The following is a 24,313-nucleotide window of genomic DNA, read 5'->3' on the forward strand; positions in this document are numbered from 1 at the left end:
GTCTGTGGCCGTGCAGTCCTAGCTTTGGGATATGTTTCTCCCCTCCCAACACTTCTTCCTTTAGGGCAATAGCTCAAGCTGCTACACACACCCAAGAAGTCCAAACACGGAGGCTTCCACTCAAGGACATGATGTCCTCACTGCTCAGCACCTTAATGAGCAGGAGCAGGACCCCACAGGAGCAGAGGGAGGTGGCGGCAGGACTGGCCCCAAAGACATAGCGCTTTGCATACCTGATCCATCATGGCTGTACACGAGACAGGTGATGTTAGCTTTGGACTCGCTGTTTACCTAAAAGCAAGGGGGAAGGAGCAGACAGCTCTAGTCAGACTTCCTTTGCTCAGAGGCTCCCAAATGCTAATGCGGCGATGCAGTTACACTGACTATACTCCATTACAGTGGTGCCTGACAGCAACTGGCTGTGTTCTACAACAGATCTGTTTCTCTCCAGACCCAGGCAGCGTTCATTCAAGGGGTGAAACACACCATACAGTTGTTGGGTTTTGCTCCATAATTTTTTATATAGGAGGTCTCTGAAATTGGGCTCTGGGTGTAATTTTTCTTGGCAACCCTACTTTTCCCCAGCAGACTCTACGGTACAGTGGATCTTGAGTAGATCTGGAACACTTCATAGATTGTGTCAGCCTTAGAGACCCTTAAGTGTCAGCCTTAGGGACCCTTTTCTGCTGCTCTTCACATAACTGAATGGTTATGTGCTGTGCACACAAACCTGACTGGTTGGGGCTAGGAACATGCAAGCGTGATTTATAAGGGGTGGGCACACAATACCTTCTCCCTCGGAGCTAGGTTTTTCTGTCAATTTTCTCTTGCGGAGATGGGCTCGTGCACAGCTAGCGGAGAACATTTTAGCCACCAGCAGCTGCACTTCTACCCACTACAGATGTGCAGCCTCCTCGAAACTCAACCCCCAAATCATTAAAAACCTAGGAAACCATTATGAACAAGCTGCTTTGCTGTAAAGCAATTAGGGCTGCTACACGCCCACTCACCCCAAACCTGGCAAACCCACAAGGACAAGGAAATGAAGAGTTTGCCATCTAACAGACCATAACTTCTACTGACCCACCCATAAGCACACACCTGCAGCGTATAGGGTGTATGGGATACTGCAGGCCATGGTTGAGGAATAACTCTCTAACCCTCACCCCCGTAAGCTGGGGGAAGGAATTCCAATACACCATGAAAGCAGCTTCCTACCAGGTGGTGAGGGCAGAACTTCTTAAGCACGCCATTGTTTTCATTTTCATCTATTTTCCGCTGATCATAAATCCTAGATGAAGATAGAAAGCCGGTAAGATTAATGCCAAATTCAAAACACACGAAAAGCTCCTGCACGAATTAAGTGCTTTTCTGCAAATGCGTTTTCAAGTGCCTTACAGCTTCTAACTATGCAGATTAGATGTATCTGAGTCACTTCACCCTCGATTAAATGCACCATTTCTGAGATGGAATGTGGCAGCTGTTTAAAACTGCAGTCAAGTGAAACTCTAGAGGGAACGTAGATAAAATGCAAGTATCAGAACTGGGATTTGGCCATGATACAGGCTGACACAATAGCTCTTGCGAGTAGAGCCATGTGATCTTTAACAACAATGAGAGGTTGGAGCCTTAGATCTAAGTCTCATCTGACAGAAAGCAACACCTGAAGCTTACTGTCTTCTTACATCACGCTGGAGCAGTTACATTTGTACCTACTACACCCCAGAGAGTTTTAGCTAAACAGCGGATGGGGAGAGAACGTAGGGAGAAGATAGGCAAGGGAGAAAACAGGTTTTCAGCTGAGATTTGATGCGACTCAGAGACAAGATTGTATCTCCTGTCAGCTGGAACAAAGGCAAAAGGCTCTTACCCTGAAAAGGGGACAGAGGTGGCTAGTGCTAGCTGAGCAGGGGAAGGGAATTCAACAGGAAAAACCCCTGGGTTGTGGAGTAAGTCTGGGGCAAGCAGGAGTGGGAAGCCTGAGGAGGACAGGACGAGGCTGTGCATAATTGTAGAATAAGATTTACAAAACAAAACCACTAATAAATTAACCACAAAATCATCAGGGCCAGCTGGTATCACAAGAGTTCTGAAGGAACTCCTATGAAAATATAGAACTACTAACTGTAGCGGTTAGTAACCTGTCATTTACGTCAGCCTCTGTACCAGATGACTGGAGGACAGCTAATGTGATGCCAATTTTTAAAAAAGCTCCAGAGGTGATCCTGGCAATCACAGACTGGTAAGCCTAACTTCAGTACCAGGCAAACTGATTGAAACTATATGAAGAATAGAATCAGCTGCCACACATGAACACGATTTGCCGAGGGAAGAGTCAACACAGCTTTTGTAAAGGGAAATCATGCCTCGTCAATCTGTTAGAATTCTTTGAGGGGTCAACAAACTTGAGTAAGGATGATCCAGTAGATACAGTGTCCTTGCACTATCAGAAAGCCTTTGACAAGGTTCCTCACCAAAGGCTCTTAAGCAAAGTAAGCTGTCATGGAGTAAGAGGGAAGGTCCTCTCATGAATCAGTAACTATGTAAAAGATACAAAACAAAAAGATAGGAAGAAATGGTCAGTTTTCACAGTGGAGAGAGGTAAATAGTAGGGTTCCCCAAGGATCTGTACTGGACCAGTGCAATTCAAGACATCCATATATGATCTAGAAAAAGGGACAGAGGTGGCGAAGCTTGCAGTCAATATAAAATTACTCAAAACAAGTCCAAAGCAGACTGAGGAATTACAATGGGTTCTCCCAAAACTGGACAACAAAATGGCAAATTAAAATCAACTTCGTAGATGAAAGCAATGCACATTAGAAAACAAACAGTCCCAGCTCTGCATACAGAAAGATGGGCTCTAAATCAGCTGTTACCATGCAAGATCTTGGAGTCGTTGCAGATCGTTCTCTGAAAACATCTGCTCAGTGTGCAGCACCAGACAAAAAAAAAACCCTAACAGAATGTCAGGAACGAGTAGGAGAGGGACAGAGAAGACTGAAAATATGCCACTACATAAATCCATGGTCTGCCCACACCTTGAGTACTCTGCAGTTCTAGTTGCCCCATCTCAAAAGAGAGAGATTAGAATAGGAAAAAGTACAGAGAAGGGCAACAAAAATTATGAGTATGGAACAGCTTCCATACAAGGAGAGATTGGGACTATACAGCTAAGAAAAGAGAACTGAGGGGGAATATGCTAGAGATTTATACAATCATGAATGGCGTGCAGAAAAAAATTAAGGAAATGTTATTTACTCCTTCACATAACATGACCCAGAGATCGCCCAATGAAATTGACAGAAGATTTAAAACAAAAGGAAGTCGTTCTTCACACAATGCACAGTCAACCTGTGGAACTTGCTGCCATAGGATGAGGTGAAGGCCAAAAGTATAACTTGGTTCAAAAAAGAATCAGGTAAGTTCATGGGGACAGGTCCATCAAGGGCTATTAGCCAAGATGGTCAGAGATGCAGTCCCATGCTCTGAAGCTGGGACTGAACACTGGTGTATGGATCACTCGATAAAATGTCCTGTTCTGTTGACTTCCTCTGAAATATCTGGCACCGGCCGCTGTCAGAAGATGGGATTCTGGGCCAGACGGACCATTGGTCTGACCCAGTGCAGCTGTTCTGATGCTCTTAGGGTGAGGCTGCATGTAAACATGCAGCTTCAAATGTGACACCGAAGTTGCACACTAAACTGAATGTGAGTTCTGAGGTGAGACGGGTTGATTTGTGCTCTCGTGCAGTGAAAGCTCTTGGAGAGATCTAGATGAAGGGAGTAACAGTCATACAAGCAGATTCAAAGCACTTGAGTGTAAGAACATGGGAACTGCCAGACCTAATCACAGTGATCCTCCTAGTCCAGCATCTTGTCGGACAGCGACTAGAAAAAGATGCTTCTGAGGAAGGCACCAGCAGACCAATAATAGAAGAACCAGCTTGTAATGGCAGCTTGCTTTCAACCCATCAGGAGGGATTGGTTTATGCTCCAAAGCAGGTGAGTTTATAACCCTAAACAATGTTAACTGTAGATATCATCTGTATTTAAAAAAAGGTGTCTAATCCCATTCTGACTCCTACTGAGCCTCCCTGGTCCCAGTGATGCCCTGTGGAAGCAGCAATGTCCATGAAGCACCACCGAGTGTGTTAGACTATGGAAGGGATGTAATTACAGGAGTCTTCAGAGCTGCTCTGCTTTCTCCAGGGTACTTATCACACCCATAAGACAAATGCTCTAGCCCAATATAGAGCAGTGACTCTGCCTCTCTCGTATCTTCTGGAGACAGACTTACCTGACAAACTGATCCCTGCCACCCACAGCAAACTGGTGCGTATTAGAGGGATTCACATAAATGGTGTAGAGACCCACTTTCTTTTCTTTCTCCTTTGTCACAACCAGTTTCCTTTAAAGAGGAGGAAAATAAGATCCATGTGTTAATGCAAAACAATGTCCAGATGGGAACTGCAGGCATGTCTCCAAGCTCACTCAGCAGACAGATTCTTATTCACTTTAAGAGTTAAAAAAACCCATCTCATTTCTGGTTCCAAATTGCAGAAAGCACATGACTGATTTTATGCTGCAGTTCCTAGTCAATATAGTGGAGTGAAGTCATTTTCTGGCTTTGTCCTTCGAAACAGAATTTAGTAGAGGGGATCTGAAGTCTTTTTGCTACTTGTACCAGAAGCTGATATATCTGTACAATTGGTAATAACCTACTGCACACTAAAGGGCACCAGACTTTATCCAACAGCAGTGCTAAGGTTATTCTAGCCCAGTGGTTCTCAAACGTTTGTACTGGTGACCTCTTTCACACAGCAAGCCTAAAGCTGGGTTTGGGGCGGAAGCTGACAGCTCACAACCCCCCATATTATAACCTTGCGACCCCCTGAGGGGGTCCCAACCCCCAGTCTGAGAACCCCTGTTCTAGCCAGAAGGATAAGACTCAAACTTTTTAAAAAGCTACACAGGTACAGGCCCAATATTCAGGTTTGGCAGAAGCTAGTATTAATGGAAATGTTTTCATGATATTTAAGAGATGACAATTCAAACCTTCCCCTGGAGTGTTAAACCCAAGCAGCAGAATAGAAGCTATTTCAGGAAAACTAAAAACAAAAAGTGAAACTGACCACGCAGCTCCATTTTAGTATTACTTCAGTTGTAATAGGCAGAAGGTTTTAAAGGTTTAAGATCTAAGATTTTTGTTTTAAAATAATATCCCTTTAATCTTTACCTTGGTTATGAAGAAGATGGTTTTAAAATTGTAGGCAATCTAGAGATGTGATGTTAAAAAAAACCCAACTAAGAACGGTCTGTGTAAGACAAGCTCAGATGCCGTTGACTTTGAAATCCTTCATTTTAAATCGGACCATCTTCAAAGAGATTCCAGTATATCAGAAAAGGACTATGTTACTAAACTAGAAACCTGCTTTAAAAAGGAACCTGTGTACTTTGGAAATTTGTCAAAATTGACAGTTCAACATGTGTTACAAGGTTAAAACCTTAAACAGCCACCTGCTAGTTCAATTATGATTTTTCAATTAACTACAAACACAGAGCATGGCAAAGGAGGCTCATGCTAAAAGCTTCAAGAGCAATACTGATTAATTACTGCATTTCAGACCCTTCTCTAAACAGACTAGATAACAGAGTATCTCACCTGTAGAAGCCTCTTTCAAACTCAGTCAAGCCCTAGACTGGCAGAGGGATAGCTCAGTGGTTTGAGCATTGGCCTGCCAAACCCAGGGTTGCGAGTTCAATCCTTGAGGGGTCCATTTGGGGATTGGCCCCGCTTTGAGTAGGGGATTGGACTAGATGATCTCTTGAGGTCCCTTCCAACCCTAATGATCTATGATTGACAGCAGCCACAGTACAGATGCAAAGACACTGCAGTGTGAGCATAAACTTCTGCAGCTATTAGGATAGAGGGAGGGATCCCCCTGAGGGGGGAAGTGAGGTCAGTCCCAGTGGACTAGTGTATGAAGGTGACACAATGCAGACAGAGTGCCAAATTCATGTCACATGGGCCACCAAACATCTGCCAGGTAGATCAAAAAGCAACAGGGAGGACTCAGACCAGCCATGTAAAAGCTGTGTATCCCAGCCATCAAAGACACACCTTGAGCCCTCCAGTCCAAAGGGGGCACACTGATTTAGTCATTAAAAGATTCTTTACAGCAGAGTAAACAGTTTACTTAGCCAACTTTATTGCTGACAAGTAAGCCTGTCTCTAGGTCAGGCTGATAAAATCCTTGCACGGCAGACAGCCAGCAAAACACACAGGCCAATTTAAAATGATCAACTACACATTTCACCGAGACAATGTTCTGGCATACAGCAGAACATCTAAGGCCTCGGGAGCTTTGAAACCTCATTAATTCATTCACCAGGATCTCATAGCAATCAAGTGTCAAGAAAAGGTACTTACGAAGCAGGGCGGTCTTGTCTCAGGTCAATGGTGAAGACCACAGCATCTTCGCCAGCTGATAAGAAAGTGCATGGAGAATCCGGCTCTAGGGCCAGCTGGAAGATAAATGCTTTGGGATTGGATCCCTTTTAACGAACAAGTGGGACAAGACTCCTTCTTTTGTATACCACCCTTCCTTCCACCTGAGATTGGAAAGCACTTCAATGACTCAGCCTCACAAAACCTGGGACAGGCTGATGTATGATTTCTAATCTGTCAGTGGGACTGGGACAGGTGCATCTGCCTTGAGACTGAAGAGGGAAAAAATGGGTTCTGAGGCCACATCCCCTGCTTCAAGGAAAGCAGAATTAGCCACTTAGATCCACTTTGCAGTGTGTTCTGGGACAGAGCCAGCTGAGGGGGGATTTGGTCAGCTTGTTAGGGCAGTTAAAAATCTCATTTTTATATCAGTATGGAAAGACAGGCAGAAGGAGGTCAGTTTGCATTTCCTGCCACAGTTAGACATGCTGGGTAGGTTTATTCTTAGCACATCACTTCAGTGTGACTGTGATCAGACAATGCAAACCCTTCACTGCCTGTCCTTCCTGTATTAAGAGGAGGCCAGGGGTTATTTATCTATTTCAGTAGTATCCAGATTGCTGTTGTGCTTGGTTCTGCAAAGACAGAGGTACGGTCACAGTCCTCAGCAGTTCACACCCTGAGATTAGGTCTCAGTCACTCGCTTGCTCCTCTGTGACCAGTTGTGCAAATGTAATCAGCACTTTACATCTGATGAAAATGCTTCTTAAAGAGCCACTGAGGTCTGTCCTATGTCAACAGGGGGCTGGAGCACATGACTTATGAGAAGCTGAGTAACCGGGATTGTTTAGTCTGGCAGAGAGAGAATGAGGGAGGATTGATAGCTGCTTCAACTACCTGAAAGGGGGTTCAGAGGAGATGGAACTCGGCTGTTCTCAGTGGTACCAGATGACAGAAACAAGGAGCAATGAGTATGCATGTCAGTTGCAGTGGAGGTGGTTTAGGTTGGTATTAGGAAACACTATTTCACTAGGGGGTGGTGAAGCACTGGAATGGGTTACCTAAGGAGGCAGTGGAATCTCCTTCCTTAGAGTTTAAGGCCCAGCTTCACAAAACCCTGGCTGGGATGATTTAGTTGGGGATTGGTCCTTGCTTTCAGGAGGAATTGGACTAGATGACCTCCTGGGATCCCTTCCAACCCTGATATTCCAGGACAACATTTCCACACCTTGCCCAATGGAAGGACCAGTGGTAAATGTACAGTGCCTGGTGCTGTGCTATAGACCAAGCAGATTGCGGCCACAACCTGCCTTCAGTGCAGATGACATGGTCCATTAGCCAATACCCTGCATGTGCTGAGCCGCCCAACTTGGACTGAGACAGAGCATGCTACAATATGCAGTTTCATGGGTCACGGGCCAGTGCCATTAGAACTCCAAATGCTGCCTTTGGCCTGCACTTTGACAGTCCCCCTCACACCCCGATAAACATACTCCTGCTACAGGTGACCATAAAAACAAGTGGTGTAGCAACAAGCCTCATGAAAACCAGGAGAGAATTGTTACTGGGCAGCATCTGGCAGGGGAGGAGACCAATGAAAAGGCACAACTCTTTAATTAGGATTGCTAAGTACTTCAGAAGGACTCCACAGGGGATTGTATGCTCGGCAGTGAAATCACAGATTAAATTCAATGTAGGTAAACACATGGCAACGCAAACTGAAAGGCTCCAGGACAATGTGTACTTCCTGCATTTGTTCTGACCTCATAAAGCTAGGAGTCCTAGCCAGCTCCAGAGACTCATCTGCCTCACACGCAGGAGCCAGCAAGAGAGAAAGATGCTAAAGTTGCATTGAGGAGGGGCCAGAGTAGGTGAAAAGGGATGAACTGTGACCCTCTGCCAGTGTGCTGCACAGAGAGCCCAGGAGGAAATCCTCAGAGGAAAGCCCTGGACAGTGAGGTAATCCAAACCTTACCATCTTCGAAGTGCAACGTGAGACCCATCTCCTTGGGCAGGCGTTCCCTTAGCAGTGACTGGAGAAGGGACAGGCCAGTTTTTTCAGAGACATGCAACTGAGTTAAAGGAACACATCAGCTTCAGAGGAAATCTACATACCGAGGGAGGAGAAGGCACAGGCCTTTCAAATCATGCTTTAAATTAGACGGAGATTTACATACACTGAAAATAAGGGACGGAGCAGGGTACTGGCCGGTTCCACAGTCACACAGGTATAAGTGATTCCTTTTGACACCTGATGTACGGGAAGCCTGGCTGCTATGGGCCCTATCCGTCCCTACGCCCTGGCACCAGACAGAAACAGCAGCCAGTTGGCTCACCTTATGTGAGGCTCCCTTGTGCTGTGCCACGCGCTTGGTGTTTCTGCAGCACTGGGTGGCAGAGAGTTCGGCTACCCGGACCTGGCCATCCCGAGCGCACATGGCTAGAGTCGAGTCGCCGCTGTTGGGGAGGAACTTAGCCTGGAGGAGAGCAAAAGGAGATGGTGCGTTCCACTGGGGCTGGGAACAGCTGCCCTCCCACAGTCCTTGGGGCTGAAATCTCGCCCACCCTCCACCCCAAACACAGCAGAAGGATCTGTGGACTGCTCATACAGGCAAAAAAACCAAAACCCAGGGAGTCCCAAGCTGTAGTGCCACCTCCGACAGCAGGTCACTAGTGCTCTATGCCTCATTTCTCCATGTGTAAGATAAAGAGTCTGCAGAGGCTGGCTTGGAGTCTGTACAGTACTTCGAACAGGGTTTAAACAATTCTATTCTAGCCACAGCGATGCCCTGCACAATGCGGGGCAACGTCCTGGCTGAGAAGCCCAGCATTACCTCCATCTCAAGCAGGGACGGAGAGGTGGAGATGCCCACAGGTTTGCCCCTGGACTTGGCCTTTCCTATTAGCCTCTGGTGAGCAGGTGAGATAAAACATGAAGTCTGTTCCCCACAGCAACCTCTGGCTGCTAGAAAGCCAGAGTTCTCTGCTCTCCCTGCCACTCCAGAGCCTCCTGCGAGCATGGCGGCTGCTCTCCCAAGGCCCTTCTCCACATACAGCTCCTGCCTCCGTCGCTTCCCCTAAGGAGCGGCGGACCTGACTGCCAGAGTATCTGCTGCTGCTCAGAACCCCCTGGGCACCAACTCGGAGCAGACCCATCAAGGTGCTACTGGCAGACTTCGTTTGCCTTTGGGAGGCTCTTCGCAGCTGTGCCGTCTGGAGATGCTACGAAAGCTCAGTTGGGCCAGCACTGGCTCTCCCACTCGCCAGGGAAAGTGAGGTTCGATAGGACCCTGGAGTCCTGGCACTGAGACACCTGCTCTCCCACCACACAAACACGTTCAGTTACTTTCACCCGTTTACAAAAGTTAACAGAATAACTCAGCTCTTAGCATCCTTCTGAGTGGAGTGGGTGATGCCCCTACCAGCCCCTTCAGCCACCCCCTTCCCTGGACACACTCAGCCCCACCCCCTCTCACCTGGAAGACGTTGCTCTTGTGGCCACTCTCAAACTCCAGCACCGGCTGTCTCCTGACCCAGTCCCAAACCACCACCTTAAGGTCGTCGCTGCCACTGGCCAGCCACGTGCCACGCTGGTTAAAGTGCAAGGTATTGACACAGCCGCCGTGCCCCTCGAGGCCGTGCTGGAGGTGGAAACGTTGCACAAAGACCCTGGCCCCACAGGCCTCGTAGACAAAGCGTGAGCTGGAGCCCAGCTCCCTCTCCCGGAGGGCACGCACAGCCTGCCAGCGGGGCTTAGGAAGAGCAGTCGTCTCCGAGGACACCCAGTCCTCCAGCGCCCGCTCATCATCCGAGGAGTCTTGATCGTGGTTGGCACGCTTGCGCTGGGCACGTCGATGGGACCGCTGCTCCTCCTCTTCCTCCTCCTCGTCTGAGTGGGACCGGTCATGGGCCCGGTTCTCCTCATTGATCGAATAGTGGCCTGTGTCATCCATGCTGTCCGAGTCCTTTTCCTCTCCTGAGCTCTCCGTATCTGTGTCCCGGCTCTCTGTGCTGGTGCGGTTGGGCCCTACATCATCCCCAGTGAGGCTCAGGCTGAGGTCAGAGGCCTCTACTTCAATGCCTGAAGAGGTCTCTCGCCCCTCCTCTGCTCCAGACATTTCTTCAGGGCTGCTGGATAAGCTCCCTGCACAGGACAGACCATGGGATTGATTCTGGGGTAAATAACTTCACATCTCTACAGCACCAAAGGATTCTCATGTACCCAAAAGCACCATTGAAATGCAGCCACTTCCAGGGTGGAGGCCAGCACAAGAGAAGGGGGAGAATATTCCAGCCAAATCCCTACTCTTACAAAAGGGCCATGGGATCACCAGCGCATACACAGAGTGACCAAGACGTGAGGTTATGGTCTGGTCCGCAGTCCCAGAACCATTTACGCTGCATGGAACTCCATCTCGCTCCCTGAAAGATGGAGCTTTCAAAACTACGGCTCTAGCCTGGAAAATCTCTGTATTTCACATCTGATGTTTAGATCACTGGGACATCCCTCTGGGCAACACTAGCTCAGGAACAAGCCTCTGGCCAATTGTTTCACTGCCATGTGTTACATTTTTAATTGCAGCTTCATTCAGGGATTACAATGTGCCTCCCATTATTTTCTTCCCTTCCCAAATCAAGTCTTGGACCCTCCCTTTCTTTCTTTGTTTCTTGCCATCTCCCCCCCCCCCACCGGAGGATACAATTAACCCCATTTCCTCCCGTCTCTCGCATTTAACAACAGGATCGCAGACTGCTATAAACAAGCTCAGGATTCTGTAACCTCCACTCATTTAGCAACAAAAAAATCTGCCCCACGTTGCAATATCTTGCACAAGGGCTTTAACAAATCTACTCCTGCGTACAAAGGAGCAGGGTCTAGGCAGATGTAGGACATTACCTGGCATTTGAATCTACAGCTAGCTTTGCCATGCTTCGGGGGGTTCTCTACAGTACCAGGCAACAATCCTGCTTACACAGACACACTCCTCTTCTTCATGACAAAGGCTATCTGAAGGCCAGTTCTGCTTTTTAAGGGCTTCTCTGCCGAGTCTCCTCCACCAGAAGATGATCCAGCCATCATCCAATTCAAGGGATTTTGAAGGAGATAATACAGGAGCAGATATTAGGAACAGGGGGCCTAATGCTAGGTCTCCAGAAGTCAATGGAAGTTGTGTCACTGACTTCAATAGAACCAGGAACTGGTCCAGAGATCCTAGTCTAATGCAACTTTGTTACTGAAGTGATGGAAGAGAAAACACTGATACAGGGACAGAATGAGGGTTTCCCAATGGTGCAGGATGCTTAGATAGGACATTTGATTCCCCCATATCACTTTAAATGGCTTATGTAGAGCTAGGTGAACAATTCACAGGGTAAGTGATTTGTTTGGCAAATGTAGCCTCTTTTGCTGCTCCTAAGCAGCCTACCATTTTTGTGGGTGTTCACTAACCAAAGCTATTCAATAAATATTTTGTGCAAACAAACCCCTGGTGATGGAGGGCTGGTGAGCACTCGAATCACATTATGGAACACTTCAGTGACGAATGTGTGTGGTCACCATGTTCATTTCACTTAATAAAATGCATTTCGGTGCCATATCCAATATTTGTGCTGTACAAAAATTGACACTAAGAGCTCTTCATTTGAATAAAGGTTCACAACCGGCAAATTTAGAGGGTTGTGAACATGCTTAGAGAAATCACTAAAATGATCCCTAATTTTTGTTGTTCACTGAGCATTAATCTTAAGCGCAGACAACTCAAACGGGTCTTCACCCCTACCCTTACCATTGGCTATATCTGTTTTTCCATCGGTGCTACTCCCCTTTTCCGACATCTTGTTTTTGTTCAGGGTGAACCTGCAATTGAGAGATTAAAAAAAATATGAGAGTTGGCGAACAGCAAGATGAGAGATCCCCTCCGAGACCATTTCATAAAAGCCATGGCTTTCTACTGCAGACTTGGTCTAGTAAGAGTGCACCCCTTCGCAGCAAGCTGCAATGGCTTGACCCAGTGTACTGAGAAAAAGTTCCCACTTCTCAAACAGGGAAGAACTACTTAAATGAAACTGGACTGTTTACCACAGGACACGTACTATCAAATGCAATATAAAAATGCTAAAAGCTTAACATTTTCTCTAAGGCTGCAGGAGTTAGATTACCAGAGGTAAAGATACCCGATGTGTTTGTTTCCAATACACTGGGATGTGGGCATTGCAGAAACCCACATTTCCCCAGTAAATGCCTCCAAATTCCATAGCTCCTTTTTCCTCAAAGGATCCCAAGCTCATCTCCGAGGTGTACAGGGGAACTACTTTGCTGGCCACTTCTGGGATGGAAGGTGGTTGTGCATATTAAAAACTGCAACATTGGATACCAGTTTACTGTCTACAGAGGACACTTCAGAAACATAATGCCATCACTTAAGGTGGCATTTGGCCAGGCCAGTGGGGCCTTTGTACAAACTCTCTAGTAGACCTACCACAAGCTATTAATATCCACAAGTGGTCAGGAGCTCAGCTTTTTCTCTCCTCCGATACGTGACAACTGGAGCATCACAGCGCCCCCTTTACATCATGTTGGGGTATCGGTTCAGAATACCAACACTTACTACTAGATGACCTAAATATTCCTTGGATGTCTCCCACCGAAATACTGACTCTGCTTAGTGCACAAGATCAGTGGAAAATACATTACAGTACAGTTACGGCTGCTACCATTGCAGTCCAAAACTAACCTAAGCATAACTTCCACAAGGCTCTGGTTCTCAGGGGGTAATTCTTCCCCTCTGCCCCCGTCCAACCATTTCCACATCTGTATAGTCCTCCAACTGCATTCTTCCATGAAGACCGCCTTGACCCAACAGGGAAGCGAAGGTCTCATGAAGCAATACATCTGCCTAATTTCTTAAAGCCTTCCATCATATTTCACTATGTGAATCTTCCCCAGTCTCTCCACTTTAGTCCTCGGACTCCCCTTTCATTTGCATCCTGTCACAAGGTAAGCTCTTTCCATCCAACTCCCGATCCTCAGCTTTACTCAACAGAATGATGAGTTATTGATGTTAACTCTGCGATAACTGCAGCAAAAAACCCATCCATAACTGAAGAGAAGTTTCACAAGCCCATACCACAAAATTAAAGCATGTTAGATCTGAAACAGCTGAGGAAGGGTAGTTTTGAGGTGCAGTTAAGTGCTGACAACAAAGAACTTCTTGGCATCCACAAACTGTAGGATCAAAATATATTCAAGAAGCTTTTTTACCTTAAATCACAGATTTCTAAATACATTCCTTCGCACAAGGTCCTTCCAAACCTCAAACACTCTGTTAAGCGTGCAGTAATGTAGTGGGAGTTCAGGGCATTCCCACCGGAAGCCCAACTGCTCTGGAATTTACACCCCCTCACTAGTCTGGAGTCCAAGTTTTGACCCGCAGGGCTCATTTATCCTCCCATGCTTTTCCCAGGGCACAGGGGAACTTAGCTGTGAGGTTGGAAGCTCCCTCACACTTGCTGTCATTGCTTAATTAATTGAGCAACATTTTAATTTTACATGCACACACAGTAAATCCAAACCAAAAGAGAAACAGTGCTCCAGCATTTCCAGCTCCCTCCATTGCAAGGGCATTGTGGAACAGATCTTTAATTACCCCACAGTGACATCACGTGAGATCTCATGCTAGCAATGGCTACTTTTAGTTTCCTTAATGCAAGTCTTAAGCCCACTCACCCAGGCATCTCCAGAATCCCTTCAAAAACCCAACAGGAAAGTTACCAGTGTAGTGACTACACGATCCTGTCAGGTCCTCTACAGAGTTCTTCCTGCCATTCCTGAATTAAATATTCCAGCCCCCCTCACCACAGCCAAGGGTTTTAGCGTTAATTCCAAGGGGGAAATGTTTTTTAATTATTAGTTAATAAAACGTAGTCTGGCACCCAGAGCTCTTCCCATGGCAGAGAAATTTCAGTTTGCAGATTGCTAGTGGCAGAGCAGCTATTCAATATTGATCTTTCCATCAAGCTGCAATTAGTAAAAGCTGCTTTCAGGCATTCACTTCAAAGCTGACTGTATCATACTGGTCTATGCCAAGGAACATCCCCCCATACTGGATTTTAGTGATTTTTTTAAAATAGCATGGATTCTCTTACTTTCTGAATTATTTAGAAAAGGCAATATTCTCTTTGCTATCGGCCATTTCCAATGCTGTTAATGGAGCCTGTAATTAACACAGCTCTGGGCACTTCTCTACTTTGTCCATCAGCATCAGTGATACCTGAATATGGCACCACAAAATAATACAGCACATTTCCCACGTCAGCAATGGTATCACAATGCCATGGGAATCGCTGCTTCCTCTGCAGCAGCAGCTCAGATATAGTACAACAGGACACCCTGCAAAAACAGTGGCACTATTTGCTCAGTTTATAAGCTCCCCCACAACCCAAACAAAAAAAAAAAAAGATCTAAGTCACAACTCCAGTCAAAGTCAGAAGTGGCAAATGTTATTGCCAAAGTGGATCAAAATCAGGATATTTCTCAAGTTGCTAGTCCTTTACTTCCTTCCCATTTATAAACTGAGAGTGTGGATGTTTTACATCTTTTTCTTTAGTTTCTTATTCTTAGAATAATGTCTGGGTTTACATAGATTCTACCATGAATGCTTATATGAAGGGAAAAAAATACAAGCCCAGGGCCTCAACATCCTTACTGTGAGAGCAAGACAAATTCAAACACAAAATTAACCCATATTCTATTTATAGCTACTAACATCTTCTGATGAATTGAATATCCACATGTCAAGAAAGCTGAAATGTTTTGGCCAGGCTACATTCCTCCATCAGGGCTTAAAGTATGAAATCAGACTTGCGCTTTTGAGTCATTTAGGTGATTAGGAAAATTCCATCCTTACAGGACAGATGCTCTTATTTTTGAAAATTCTGACCTGGGTGAATTTTATCTACAATCATTTTGTTGAAGTCTGAATAGATTTTTCATGAACACTGAGGCAATTTTGGTTTGAAACAGCAGATCTGCCACTTAAGACAAGATTAGTAAAAATACAGTTTTAGCCCCAATGCTGCAAACACTTATACATATACTTGATTTCCAGCACATGGATTAAAGTCAGTGAAGTTATTCACGAAAATAAGTTTAGCAGCTATTCAAGCGATTGCAGGATCAGAGCCTTAGTTTTCAGTATGTTTTTTTGCCTATCTGAATTTTACAAATTTCTGTAATATACCCTAATAGGGACGGCATTTTTTTTTTTTTTTAAGGAATTTGCAACTTGGTTCATTATAAATTTTAATCTAAAGTTGCAACAAAACACATTACAAAATCTCAATCTGATTTAAAAACAAACCATGATGTAAATCATTGATTTCAATGGCCTTGGTTTAAATTGCTCCACCCTGGTTATTGCCACCTGCTGGCAGCTCTGTGGCCCACATAAAGTCAGTGGATCTCAATCCAGATCTTGGGGACACAAGCGGATCTTTGCACACTGTCAGTTTTCTGATTTGTAGTCTCAACAGAAAAGGCAAAGATTAGATGGCTTAGAGAGAACAAACTCCCACCCCATCCAGCCTACATCCATGAGGTCAGACCTCTAGGGCAGTGCTTAGACACACTGATAGGGTAGGGTCAGGGCTGCCTGCACTGGAACAAATATAGAACAGCAGTTTCCATAAATTATCTTTCACCAGCATGAATTTCACTAGACACCCCAAGGGCCTTCAGATTATTTCTTATACCAGTGCCACACACATTGTACCAAATTCTGGGACTAATCTGTGTGAAAGCATCTACTAGGTGTCATCAATACACATACAAATGGTCATATTTCAGAATGGAGAGAGGTAAACATTGATGTACCCCCAGGGTCTGTACTGGAACCAGTACTATTCAACATGTTTATAAATGATCTGGAAAAGGAGGTAAATAGTGAGGTGGCAAAATGTGCAGATCATACAAAACTCAGGCAGACCGCGAAGAGCTACAAAAAAATCAGTATGTATAAATATCTGTGTGTTCCATTCTATGCACCCGAAGAAGTGGTCCACGAAAGCTTATGCTCAAATAAATTTGTTAGTCTCTAAGGTGCCACAAGTACTCCTGTTCTTTTTGCGGATACAGACTAACACGGCTGCTACTCTAAAAAATGATTAGGGGTATGGAACAGCTTCCCTATGAGAAGAGATTAATAAAACTGACTTTTCAGCTTGGAAAAGAGATGAGTAAGGGGGATTTGTAGAGGTTAATAAAATCATGATGTATTATTCAAAAGGAAGTTTATTACTCTCATAAACAAGAACTAGTGTCACAAATGAAATAGAGCGGGTTTAAACAACAAAGGAGTATTTCTTACAAACGCAGTCAACTGTGGAACTCTTGCCAGGGAATGTTGTGAAGGCCAGCTGATAAGGGTTCAAAACAGAATAGTAAGTTATGGAAGAGAGGTCATCAAAGCTATTAGTAGATGCAGCGGGCTGTGTCCTTAGCTACTGTTTGCGCAGAACTTGGGAATAGGTGATTGAGGATTATCTCTCTGGTGGCATGGCATGGCCACTGTCGGAAGTCAGGATTACTCGACTAGATGGACCCTTGGTCTTTGCACGGTCCTACTTATACATTGGTAATTTGGCCCCGATTTTTAACCTGAGCTTAGTAAGAAGTAGATTCAGGATGCCATAAGGAAGCATTTAGTAGTGGGTTTTTAAGCAGGTGAGGCGTTCTCACGATTACTTCAGTAGATTTGAATCACAAGGGGTCAATATTTCATTGTGTCAAAGAAACACAGATTGTGTCATTGTATAGAAGGACAATTGCTCTGTCTCACATGCCACTCTTTAGAGAGATTCAATTTAGAGGATCACTTCTGTCTTGCATTGCCATCACTTTGGCGATAAACTCTGGTGATTTTCAATTTTGTGGCTAGCGCAATTTGAGACTTCCAGATTTTAGAGTGGGAGGTCACTTCAGACTTTCTGAAATTGGGCTCTTTTAAAAGTTTCACTTGGCATGCAAAAAATTAGTTATTTAAAAATGTTTGGCTGTTCTTCTGTATTTTCCTGTTTGGCTGGGCGGTTCCACAAGAACGGAGGAAAGATAACTTTAGAACAAAAAAAACCCACAAACCCCCCGAAAACACACACGGAGGAAGGATGGAGGACAGTGTATGACAATATTTAATTGACAAATTTCAATGCTGATGTGTCGCTTTTTTGGTAACATGTGAATATATGATATGTAAGGATAACTTAAGCATGGAACAACTTTGCTGAGGTTTGGAGTAGGACTATACATTGTAGTGGTAATTTTTTTCTCAAGCATGAGCAGACTGGAAGCCAGTTAATACTATTTAATTTCACTATGGTGAATGCTGCTATGGAACCGGGTTAAAGTGGATATTCCGTGATGTATTATTGAGGATTTGACATACAATGAATATGGTAGGTATAGTTTAATCTGCTATGGAGATAGTTTCAAGAGATTCTGCTCCTCTAACTCCTATGAAATCAGTCTTAATACATCAACGGTAACTTATCAGCATATAAAAGAATCGAATTTAGAGGAAAAAAGGGGGTTTTTCATGAAATATAGAATTGGAGAGACTCAGGAGCATTAGTCACCCTGTTAAAGAAGAAACCAGACGATTTGCTAGATACTAAAGGGCCTAAAGGACTGAATTCCGCCGGTTTTATGCAGGAATGCTAAACACTGAGCTATCCTCTGATGCTTCTACCCCGCCAGAGGATTATAATCAACGTTCTGTGAAATTCTACTTTATTTTTCAGGAATTTCATGTTCTTTTGTTTTATCCACACTGGGAAGGGGACAGGTAAGGGTAGAGGTCATTGCAGCCTGGCCATACCACAGCTCAATTTTGGCAAGACAATGGAGGGGCAGCTGGGCCAAATTTGGGCAGTGCTGTGACCCAGTACCTATGATGAGACAAGCATAGACCCACAGGAGCTGCTGCAGCAGGGTACCTTATACTTTGTTTTATTTTGTATCTGCTCCAATTATAAACCTAGCTAAGAAAAACACTCAGTTGCCTAGCAAGGAACTTCTGATGAGGAGAGATTGCTCCCTCTCGCCTCTCCATCTCCTTCTTCCTCTAGCAGCATTAACTCAGCCGCTGTGAAGATGAAAACAGATTGTATCCTTTAGCCTCTCTTCTACATTTAGGTAGCTGAAGGAGTTCAAAACAAGGGCTCTCTAAACTGATTTGTATTTAAGGCAGGCTGGATTCTCTCCAGCTACAGAGACTATGTGTCAGCCTGTCTAAAATGGGCTATTAGCTATCTGATTCATACACAGTTTAAATGCGGTTTAACTTGACAATGAGATTACAATGTACTTAGACTAGGAACTCCTTGAGGCAGGGTCTGGGTGTACAGGGCTGAATACACCACTCAATAATAATAATAAAGGAGATTAAACAGTAGCACTCAACAAAGATCAAGTAGGAAAGCAGACTAGGAGTTTTGCAGAAAAATGCCTAGCCTGCAATCCGAGAGGGGCAACTAAAGATCTTTTGCCAGTTCTACCAAATCCCTTCACTAGGGTATTCCTTGGCTGTCCTCCCTGGAAGCAATCCCTAGCCTCTTTGGGCCAACTGATCCCTGGGCACCTGGCATGAACCCTAACTGCCCAAGTTATGCGTCTCCTTCTCTGTGCTGCTGTACTAATTGTGAGCTGCTTAAAGTATGGGCACTCTCTGGGGGCTTGTGGCAGGACAGTGCCAGTGGAGCTGACTCTACCTTCCCCACAGGTCTGACAAAGCCAGGGCTTGCTGCATCTTTTGGCATGGCAAAGGGGTAAGGAGAGGTCTTTTGCTTATGGCAGGGGTCCCCAACGTGGTGTCTGCAGACACCATGGTGCCCGCAAGGGTATCTAAATGCACCCGCATCCTGGCCGGTGGTCGAGCATCTGCCAAAATGCCGCCGAAATTCAGCGGCATTTCAGCAGATGCTCAACCGCCCCCACGGTCCTTCATCTAGCACCCACCAGGCTAAAAGGTTGGGGAACACTGGCTTATGGGGTGAAGGTAGGTTTGGGCTGTGATTTTTCCTCCCATGTTGCGAACAAGACGTCCATCCTTCCCATCTACATATTAAGCACATCTTATAAACAGAGCGCTGATTAAAGTCTTCTCAGGTCTACGAGGGACTTTACTCCAAGTTATTCCAGAAAGTAGCTCATTGGCAGGGACACACTTCTGGTGGAGCCTGCCGAAAGGGATGGCTTTAAAGGATGCCTTAAAGATTTTGTGATGGCAGCTACTTTATTCCACAAAAAGGTGTACTACAAGAGAAGTGAGTAAAGGTTTGCTCTACAGACATTGAGATGGACACAACGGCGTTACATAGGTCACCCCAAACGAGTGTCAGACCTTTAGACCCATGCCATCATGTATTCTATTTAAGCCACACATTCCACAGGAAGTTTTTACTAGTGCTCATTTTCACATCCCTCTGTAAAGCCAGAGAGAATCCTTTGGACCACGAGTCCAGCTCCAGAGGCATTAGTGGGAGAAGAGAGCCATTCTGGTTTTAATAGCCTCTAAAAAGCTTTTTAGCATCCAGTGTAACAATGTTCAGTCCAGCCTGAAAAGGGCATAAACCAATGCCTTATGCCACTGGAAGGAAGGGGAAGTGGCCATTCGTAGACATAACTGTTCATGAAATACAGGATCACAGACAGAGTCAAGGTTGAGGACTGAATGATGCCCACCCGTGGCTTGAGTCAGTGGGGACGGGCAAACAGGCAGGTGAAATGGTTGAAGGTACATGGTCGATATAGTTTATCGCATGGTTCTTGCCACCACATGTGGCATCAGCACTTTTAAGCCCCACTACCTGGTACAATCTGTCACTTCCAGGTGACCAATCAAGTTTTACTCAAAGCTCTGTTAATTGCAACTGGGCCACGTAGAGCCCCTTCCACTGAAGGACCTCAAAGTGATTTACAAAAAGTGGTTGTCACTCACATCTGAGCTGCCGCATGCCCACCCATAAAGGAATGGCGTCACTCTCAAGGCCACAACGCCCAGATAGCAGAGCTGAGACTATATCCCAGGAGTCCTCCTGATGCCCGACTATGTTCCAACTACTAGAGAACAATCCCTCCCCTCACATTTCCAAGCTGGTGGCTCAGACAAATCTGTGCTGAGGCAATGGGCAGGGGATCTGCCATGAGGCTGCCCCTCCCTAGTTTCATGGGGGGCATGGGGCTGACGCAAGACCCCTTTTTGGAACCATACTACTTAAAGTCGGCCATTAGAGTTACAAGCTCACAGCACTAGCCCAGCCTGGACTCCTCACCCCTGCTCTTCCTCAGTTCACAGGATTCATGGTTCCTCCTGGGGTCTCCTATCCCAGTTGCCCCTGGCTGGAGGCACAACCCCCTCTTTATTACCCTATGGAGCTCTTACTCCCACCTTCTCCAATCAAATATCACATTCCAACCACCGCAGAACCTTTGCACTGTGACTCTCCATCTGGTTCCCAAAGGCCTCAGATCTACACGCTCCCGCTGTTCTAGCCAATCCAACCTCAAACAAGTACCATGGAGAAGTGGGAAGGTGCAGCATTCCAGCTCCTTTTCCCAGGAAAGGGAAACAGTCAGACTGCTCTGAAGCGTAGTTCTGCAGAAACACAGTGAAGGTGGTGACAAGTCCTGGCCCTGCTCCAGTGACCATATGGAGAGAAGAGTGATAGAGGAGGAAAGCTGCTCAGGTCAAAGGTGACAACCAGGATCCCTGGCCTAACAAAGCAGTTAGAGCCAGAGTTAGGGAGAGCACTGGTGGAGTCAGAGGAGCAGACAGCCAAGGACTAAGGCCAGGTCTACACTACACACCTATATCAGTATAACTATATCACTCACAGGTGTGGATTTCACACCCCCTGAGCAATGTAAGTTATATTGACCTAACCCCCACATGTAGACAGCACTGTGTTGACAGGAGAACGTCTCTCATCAACACAGCTACTGCCTTTCGGAGAGGTGGAGAAGCTCTCCTGCCAGGCTAGGAGCATCTTCACTTAAGTGTTATAGCTGCATTTTAAGAATAGACCTGCCCTAATCCTCATGGGGCTCTCCCGAAGAGGGCCAGAAGAAGTTGTAAACTCTCCAAACACAAAAGAGCAGCAGCACAGAGTCAAAACAAGCTGGGAGGGAGATGGGTATTTTAACCCAGTTTTCTCCATTAGTCCTATTTAATAGCCTCTATCATCCAGAGTGTATCTACATGAGACTTTTTATTACTAACACAGGGTAGCTAACATTTGTAGAGGCTACTTGGACATTCCCCAGCCATCAGTGTTTGTAGTTTTCCCGCAGGCATCAGCTTAGGGCAGTGGCTCTTACTCTTTTTTCCATCTGCAGACCCTTAAAAATTTTCCAGTGTGGGTGCAGACCCCATTGGAAATATCAGTCCGCAGACCACAGGCTGAAAACCACTGTTCTGTGGTAACGACAAGCTTTTGCAGATCCCTCAGACAGAGTCTCTGTGGACTCCAAAGGATCTGCGGACCACAGGTTGAGAACCACTGGCTTAGGGTAGACAACCATGTATTCTGGAACAATCGTTTGGGAGTGTCCAGACTAGCCTTTACAAAAGTGTTAACTCCCTGAGTTGATTGGTATCTAGAAAAAACAAGCCTCCAGGGTAGAAAGAAATCACAGAGGCATCACTTCCCTACCTAATGGAATGCAATCACCTCTGGGGCAAAACATGGCAGCTGTTTACTAATCTACTGCAACACTGAACAACAGCTTGAGGGAAGGAGGTCGACATAGTCACTTGAAACTGCAGGGAGAATACAATTACTGGCACAGGTGTTTAAATGGCATGTTGGGATTAGAAAGATTTAAGTAATGAAACTGGACATGAGTCTGGGATAATATCCTGACTGTGGACAAAAGCGTCATGGGATCTTTGTTATCCATCAACTCAGGTCTCACTGGAACAACGGCAACAGCTCCTTACGCTCAAGAGTCCTCACTTGGCCAATGGCAAAGGCCAGGAGTAAAGTATAGGTCTAAGGAACTCTTTAGTCTTCAATCTTTAGAGAGAGTGGAGGGAACCGAAACATTAGGCTACTCAAAACTAAACATCTGGAGGTGATAATTACACTAGCTTTCCAAATGCCCAAGGACAAGCGCCCCCAGTGCCTTCATCAAAGACTTGAAGATATCCCTCCACAACAGAGAGCAAAGCCTTCTAGATCCCTGCAACACAGCACGATCTTTCCAGCTGAGTATCGGCTGGACACTAGAAAACCCACCAATGCAACACTCTAAAAATCAGCTTGACAGGAAGGAGCAAGCAGGCACTTGGGGCCCAGCATCCCGAACAAGTCTCGTTCTCTAGTCATGGAACAAGAACGGAAAGCAACTCCTGGTCTGCTCCCACTCCAGCACACACATTTCTAACAGCTTGGGATCCCACACATTACATGGCTAGACCAGAAATTAGGTGGGGGAAATTGTCATTAAGGCAAAACACTCACTTGCTCCCTTATCTGCCAGCAGCTAAGCACGCTGTCTCTGTAGCTCTGCTATATATTTGCATTCCAGTAGCGCCCAGAGCATCAAATCATTGGTGTCCTACAAACACATAGAAAGATGCAACTCCTACCCGAAAGAGCTTACACTCTGGGCTCCTGTGTACAGACATCAGGATCCTCAATTAAACCTGAACTACCTACATTTTAGTTACAGACAAGATCCTCTTCATGCTAAGCTGAAGAGATGCCATCTCCCCAACAGGCTCCAATACTCCATATAATCGCCACACACTAGATTCCACTACCAGGCAGCAATGCCAGGGGCACTGCCCAGCACAATACCTAGATCACTATATTCAAAGCCAGCAAGCCTCCCAGCGCAAGGAGGCCAAGGGTCAAGCCACAATGTGCAGGAAGACATTACTGTACCACACCTTGCAGCTCTCTGATGCTGAAAGAACTGTAGTTACAGAGGCAGGTAACAACACACATGATGCTGCAACACATGGGAAAGTTTTGGACAGCCCTCCCACACCAGCCCCTCAGTGAAAGAACAGTCACCCTCCCATACCTGCCACCCAAGGATGTGTACGCACTCTACAAGGGTCACTGAATTTAGCCCCCCAACTGCCCTGTGTGGGGCATATTAGCCCCATTGTATGCAAGTGGAGAAGAGAGCTGAAGGGAATGGCCTAAAGTCAGTAACAGACCCAGAACATGGAACATCTAGCGCTTGTGCTTTAACCATGAGATCGTCCTTCCTCCTTTAACCTATTGCTTGTTAAAGATGGGCAGGAGTCTCCCAATCCTGGAATGCCCTCAATTCCAGCCCAGCTCCCAGCGAGTGAGCCATTACCATCGGACAGCTTCTAGGAGATCTAGGTCAAGTGTTTATGGATTCACCCTAAACTTACACTTGAGGATTCCCCACATCCTGCACTTACCCCCTGCAGATGGAATACTGCTACGCCTACCGAAAGAGGGGTTTCCATGTTACCCAATGCTAATAAATGGATAGTGGAGAGGAAAGTTAGTCTTGTGCTTAAGGCACAAGACTGGGAGTTGAGAACCGGATTCTATTCCCAGCTCTGCTGCAGTCACCTCCCAGCCCTGTGCCTTGAGCGCCCCAGGTGTCAAACAGGGATGATGCCTAGTTCCCTGAGTGGAGCTTAAGTACCTTGAGATCACCTCATTGAAAGGTGATAGCTGAGATTTTTGAAGTAGCGAGGGGGCATTAGCCACAATCGCCATTAACTAGAATGGAAGTTGTGAGGTCAAGGCCCCAGTACCGCTATGAACAACATTTCAGTTTTAAAAATATCAAGTAGAAGCCAACGGGATGCAAGCTCT

General features: G+C 45.8%; 1 protein-coding gene across 5 annotated transcripts in view; it reads right to left on the minus strand.

Moving 5' to 3' along the window:
- The window catches only part of DCAF8 (DDB1 and CUL4 associated factor 8), a 46,751-nt gene that overhangs the window by 15,795 nt on the left and 6,643 nt on the right, over nucleotides 1-24,313 (minus strand). For 2 of the 5 annotated variants that reach the window (XM_075071124.1, XM_075071125.1), the window contains exons 3-10: nucleotides 16,025-16,106; nucleotides 12,238-12,308; nucleotides 9,928-10,595; nucleotides 8,788-8,928; nucleotides 6,434-6,528; nucleotides 4,301-4,411; nucleotides 1,219-1,291; nucleotides 234-291 (exon numbers count right to left, since the gene is read on the minus strand). In XM_075071124.1, coding sequence (XP_074927225.1) covers nucleotides 234-291; nucleotides 1,219-1,291; nucleotides 4,301-4,411; nucleotides 6,434-6,528; nucleotides 8,788-8,928; nucleotides 9,928-10,595; nucleotides 12,238-12,308; nucleotides 16,025-16,044 — 1,237 coding nt within the window. In that variant the 5' untranslated portion in view covers nucleotides 16,045-16,106. Of the gene's footprint in view, nucleotides 1-233; nucleotides 292-1,218; nucleotides 1,292-4,300; nucleotides 4,412-6,433; nucleotides 6,529-8,787; nucleotides 8,929-9,927; nucleotides 10,596-11,348; nucleotides 11,561-12,237; nucleotides 12,309-16,024; nucleotides 16,107-24,313 lie in introns of those variants that run through there. The other 3 variants (XM_032796296.2, XM_032796297.2, XM_032796298.2) reach the window with 2 other exon arrangements.

This window comes from Chelonoidis abingdonii, chromosome 11 (assembly GCF_003597395.2).
Source record: "Chelonoidis abingdonii isolate Lonesome George chromosome 11, CheloAbing_2.0, whole genome shotgun sequence".
Taxonomy (NCBI): Eukaryota; Metazoa; Chordata; order Testudines; family Testudinidae; genus Chelonoidis; species Chelonoidis abingdonii.